We start from the raw sequence: 6,000 nt of genomic DNA, 5'->3' as shown, positions 1-6,000 counted from the left end.
GGTTGCCTTTCCATTGGTGTTGTTTGACATATGTAGTTAAACTAGCAGCAATGTTTCCATACTATGTGATGATCTGAAGTCAAATTGTGACCAGTGGAATATAGAAAAAGTTTCCAGATATAGAGTTGTTTACTGATGTAGGTTTCTAATACTTTAGTAAAAATGGGTATGCTTGCCACTGGATGGTAGTTTGCAGGTGACGTTACATCTAGCCCAGATCCCTTCAACAGTGGAGTAAGAACAATTTTGCCCATATCAGGAGGAAGCAAGCCAGTTTTTAACAGCTCATTGAAATCATTGAGTAACCAGTTTATTGCTTCCACAGGGATGAATTTGAGTAGGTATTCTGGGCATTAATCCAGATAATAAAACCTTCTATATGTGTGCAGCATCCCTATGTTTCTTTGCAGAATCCATATAGCACATAACCCTTACCGTTCAGTGAATCCAGACTGCCCCAATTTGACTGCCCCTATCGGACCGACTGTTCACTTGTCTATTAGATTGTAAGCTCTTTGAGCAGGGACTGTCTCTCTTTGTTAAATTGTACAGCGCTGCGTAACCCTAGTAGCGCTCTAGAAATGTTAAGTAGTAGTAGTAGTAGTAGTTTTAGCTAGAGCCCTCTGTAGATTTCTTTAAAGTATTCTTAAGCCTTCCTCTACAGTTTACTTATCCCTAGCATTACTGACTTTGGCAGGATGCCCTCAGTGAGGCAGTGTCAGGGTGGTGCCAAACTGTTTCCTCTTTAGAGTGTCTTGAGAGATTCAAACACTCTGAAATTTTCTGATATCCTTTCCCTAGTCTATACCTTTCAATAACTTTATCTTGTAGTTATTTTGGTAGCTTAGTTTGGCATGTTTAGATCTTTGCTTCAGATTCACTTCAAACAACAGAAATAGATTGGTTCTTTAAACAGGAGTATTTAAATTAGCTCAAATACTGTGACTGGACCTAGGACCATTGTACAGAACTTATGAGCTTTGTTAAAGGCTGTTTTTTCGAAACAGAGATGATTGGGGTTTGAAATGCCAATGGATGCAAAGACTTAAGCAATCAAGACATTTCTTATTCTTACTTATGTTTTGAATATTTATATAATTGTTCTCTTATGGTGAAAGTAGAGTGTGCCTTTTAGATCAGTGAATGTAATTTCTACTTGAAAGTATTTCATTTTTTTAGCAGCCTGTAAAAAAAATAATGAAGAAAAGTGATAAAACATTTACAAGGTCCTATTCAGTTAGCATTATTTCTCCCTGTATGCAGCACTTTTTAAGTATGAGCAATGCTAGATCCTACATCTGGTCAACCTTACAACTTTTTCATATTGCAAAAAATGTTGGCAGAAGCCCAAAACAGCCTGTGGATGAACTGAGTCAGGCACCATCAGGAAACATATCATGGAGAACAAGTGACAATCTGAAGGACATTCCTATCTCTGACCCCAAAAGTGGCTATGGGACACTGTCATCTTCCCCTACTAGTAATGCTATATGGTCAGTAATGGCACTTACTTAAAAATAACCCACTTACTAGCAGCCCAACACACACCTCCTACTACATACTGAGGGGAATTTTATAAAGGGGGAAGGGGGGGGGGGTTACTTGGTTTGAAGTACCTTTATATCTTTATAAAATATTACCATGAACAGCAGAAATCATGGTTACCTTGCATGTGGATTTACACTAGCTCAAAAGCTGGTATAAATATTCATGCTTAGATTTTTCAAGGTTGTGTGTAATATATTTTGTGTGTATGTGTGAACTCTGCCCCTGTACGTGCCTGACAGTATGGTACACCTCATGTCATCATGTGTACTTTTATAAATGGCTACATCTATGAGAAAATGACTTTATAAAATTACCCCATTGTGATAAAATCATTGACCCATGATCTCAAAATAACCCATTATGCAGCACTCAGGATCAGGGACTGTGCTAAGATTTAAAGAACAAGCATTCCTGACTCGATCCAATCAGTCCTGCCAGCTAACCCACACATATTGATCAGGAAGTAGGTTTATACACATATTGATCAGCAAGTAGGTTTATAAGTGGTCACTTTTCAGCACATCTTTGTACCTTATTCATCTTGCTAAACCAGCAATGAAGTCTGACACAATAAATGTGCTGCAGCTGGGCCACTTTCCAGAGTGACACACAATAGAGCTGGCTTTAGCATATTGTAGGTGTAATTTAAAATCACTGCAGTCAAATAAGTGCATTTGAATAATTCAAACTGTTAAAATTAAAAAAAAAAAAAAAAAATTTCAACTAGCACACCATGAAAAGCTCCACCCTAAGAAGCAAGTGTGAGGCTGTAGCAGGTGTAACAACCTGTTTGTAAAAAGTGCTTGATAAAGATGCTAACAGCTAAAGATCAGTGTGCATTCCCTCTGCAGCTGATTCAAATCATTAGATATCACCAGAGTGTAGTATCTCCATGTCCCATAGCAGCAATGAACAAAAAATCCACATGTGGAACACCATCTTACATTTTCATTATGCAAGAACGTGTTTGTGTAAAGATGGAATTCTTAACACAAAAGCAGATGTGGCTTTGTACTTGGATGTCAAAGAACAGCTACATATAAGCAAGCTGAAGGCCTAGATCTTATTTATTTTGGTTTACCCTGAGGGCTATAGAAACTTTCCTCTACACAAAAGGTGGACGCTGCTTGTTTGCTTTCCAGTATGGCATGCTATTTAATTATTGGTCCAAAAGAAGCACAAGTGCAGTTCAGCATCCTAAGAAGCCTTTAGCTAGCTATGGTGCATTTCATGGTGTGTTGGTGTGTATGCTATCAGCCAAGGAAGGACAAAGCAGAAGAAACTCTCTTGCATATACATGACGTGTCCTGCTCCAGAGCAAACTGCCCTTCTCTCTAGGCAACAATGAAAATAAATTAAACTCAGAGTACAGAGAGGAGTCAAAAAAAGCTGATTATGGGTCTTGGTTTCAGCTTTTCCGGTTCACAAGCCAGGAAAACATCAGCTTCCTGGGGGTGGGCCTTTTGGGGTATAGGATGCGAACCGTACGTAGTGAACGCCATGCTTTGATGGTACAGTCGTCGCTAGCAGTCAACAGCAACTCCTGTTCCATAGGACTGAATACCACTGAATTCACTACATCTTCATGCTGCACCTTTGCCAGGCAGATGTTATAGTACCGGTCCCAGATGTAGCCATGACGATCCTCTGCACCACTACACCCAAATAAAAGAAAACAAAGTGACAGACAATCAGTTAATGGAAATTGTTATTGGTGAAAAAGAGATAGACAAAAGTGACACATTTATATACCATCTATGTCTTGATGGGTTCTGGGTTTGAGAATGGGCTGAAGTTTGTGGCACAACTAGAGTTCCAAGTTGCCATGGCAAACCCAAGCACATCCACAGAAGTGCAATGTTTTACTGATGTTATACATGACCCAACAAAGCAAATGTCTGGAGAATAAGTACTGGTAAGTAATTCTCCTCACTGCTCACACACTCATCAACTGACCTGCTCCCAGCTACTTAAATCGACCTTTGAAAACTACAGGGTACTGCAAGGCAAACCTGCTTCCAGCTCCTCTCTCTGCTTTAGGCTGAAAACTGCCCTGCACTGTTGACCCATTCTGTACATTGCCACAAGGTACCTGGCTACAAAATCCTTGCTGACATCTAGAAAGATGAAGAAGCATTCGTCATTGGGTGTGTAGGCACGGTGTGCACGGAGCGCATGCTTCACTTCTGTCATGGTCTTCAAGTCAAAGACATGGAGATCTATCTCTTCTGCAATAGGAGGTGGCTGCATGGGATTGGATATCACACAGTTGCTAGGCCACGCTCGGCTGTTCACATACAGGTACCTGTGGAGCATAAGAAGTGGCATACTTGGTCAAACCAGAGATCTACTGAGCCTGGTATCCCATCTCTGACTGTGATTAATCCTGTTTGTTTTGATGTGGAGATGAAAACAGTAACAGAATCCTGTTCAGAAGTTTAGCAGAGATTGGATGGCAGAGCCGGTGGAGAGGGGGCAGGGCTAGTGCTGGGCAGTCTTCTACGGTCTGTGCCATGAGGATGGCAGATACTAATCAAGGTCAGGTATACACAAAAGGCAGCACATATGAGTTTATCTTGTTGGGCAGACTGGATGGACCCTACAGGTCTTTCTCTGCTGTCATCTACTATGTTACTATTAGGCTTATTTTCGAAAGTGATCGCCGGCTATCTTCCCACATAAATCGGGAGATGGCCGGCGATCTCTCAAAAGCGGTGAAATCGGTATAATGGAAAGCTGCTTTTTTGACACCATCGCCGCTTTCCCGTCGCTGAGCCGGTGAAAGTTCAAGGGGGCGTGTCGGCGGCGTAGTGAAGGCGGGACATGGGCGTGGCTACCAGATGGCCAGCTTTCGCGGATAATGGGAAAAAAAGCGCCGTTAATCAGTATTTCTCCGGGTTTACTTGGTCCTTTTATTTTCACGACCAAGCCTCAAAAAGGTGCCCCAACTCACCAGATGACCACCGGAGGGAATGGGGGATCAACTCCCCATACTCCCCCAGTGGTCAACAACCCCCTCCCACACTAAAAAAATAAAAACCTTTTTTTGCCAGCCTCAAATGTCATACCCAGCTCCCTGACAGCAGTATGCAAGTCCCTGGGGCTGTTTTTAATGGGTGCAGTGCACTTCAGGCAGGCAGACCCAGGTCCATCCCCCAACCCCCCCCCCCCACCTGTTACACTTGTGGTGCTAAGTGTTGAGCCCTCCAAACCCTCCCCCCAAAAAAAACCCACCGTACCCACATGTAGGTGCCCCCCTTCACCCATAAGGGCTATGGTAATGGTGTAGAGTTGTGGGGAGTGGGTTTGGGGGGGATTTGGGGGGGCTCAGCACCCAAGGTAAGGGAGCTATGCACCTGGGAGCTATTTGTGTATTTTTTAAAATTTTTTAGAAGTGCCCCCTAAGGTGCCCGGTTGGTATCCTGGCATGTGAGGGGGACCAGTGCACTACAAATGCTGGCTCCTCCCATGACCAAATGCCTTGGGTTTTGCCGGGTTTGAGATGGCCGGCATTTTTTTCCATTATCGCTGAAAAACAAAACCGGCGATCTCAAACCCGGCAAACTCTGGCATTTGGCCGGGCCAAACCGTATTATCGAAAGAAAAGATGGCCGGCCATCTTTTTCGATAATACAGTTCCAGCCAGCTGTTGCGTCGCCGCCAAAATAGATCGCCGGCGCCGTTCGATTATGCCCCTCCACGTTACTATATGTAGCCAAGAAATTGAACTTGGGAAATCCATTCCCTACTGCTCATTTCCAGAAGTTAGAGGTAGTGATCCCAAGTCTATTTTAAATCTGGTTACCCTTGTCCTACTACTACTTGAAATATAAGTAATCATTCCCTAGTTACCTAATCTACCCCCATTAAAGATTTAAAAAATATCTATCATAGATCCTGTCTTCCTTTTCAACCTGAAGGGCCTTTTTTATCACTTTTATCATTTTGTTGCCCTTAGTACATAAGTATTGCCATACTGGGAAAGACCAAAATTCCATCAAGCCCAGCATCCTGTTTCCAACAGTGGCCAATCCAGGTCACAAATACCTGGCAAGATCCCAAAAGGTACAAAACATTTTATACTGCTTATCCCAGAAATAGTGGATTTTCTCCGTCCATTTAATAATGGTCTATGGACTTTTCCTTTAGGAAGCCGGCCAAACCTTTTTTAAACTCCGCTAAGCTAACCGCCTTTACCACATTCTCTGGCAACGAATTCCAGAGTTTAATTACACATTGAATGAAGAAAAAGTTTCTCTGATTCGTTTTAAATTTACTACATTGTAGCTTCATCGCATGCCCCCTAGTCCTAGTATTTTTGGAAAGCATAAACAGACGCTTCACATCTACCCGTTCAACTCCACTCATTATTTTATAGACCTCTATCATATCTCCCTTCAGCCGCCTTTTCTCCAAGCTGAAGAGCCCTAGCCGCTTTAGCCTTTCCTCATA

General features: G+C 42.5%; 1 protein-coding gene across 5 annotated transcripts in view; it reads right to left on the bottom strand.

Moving 5' to 3' along the window:
- Positions 1-555: 555 nt before the first annotated feature.
- FBXW5 (F-box and WD repeat domain containing 5) overlaps positions 556-6,000 on the bottom strand; it is a 249,011-nt gene continuing 243,566 nt past the window's right edge. For 4 of the 5 annotated variants that reach the window (XM_030206924.1, XM_030206923.1, XM_030206922.1 and 1 more), the window contains exons 8-9: positions 3,641-3,853; positions 556-3,203 (exon numbers count right to left, since the gene is read on the bottom strand). In XM_030206924.1, coding sequence (XP_030062784.1) covers positions 2,957-3,203; positions 3,641-3,853 — 460 coding nt within the window. In that variant the 3' untranslated portion in view covers positions 556-2,956. Of the gene's footprint in view, positions 3,204-3,640; positions 3,854-6,000 lie in introns of those variants that run through there. The other variant, XM_030206926.1, reaches the window with a different exon arrangement.

The sequence above is a fragment of the Microcaecilia unicolor genome, chromosome 6 (genome assembly GCF_901765095.1).
Source record: "Microcaecilia unicolor chromosome 6, aMicUni1.1, whole genome shotgun sequence".
NCBI classification, from domain to species: Eukaryota; Metazoa; Chordata; class Amphibia; order Gymnophiona; family Siphonopidae; genus Microcaecilia; species Microcaecilia unicolor.
This window is presented reverse-complemented; position numbering and strand designations above follow the sequence as displayed.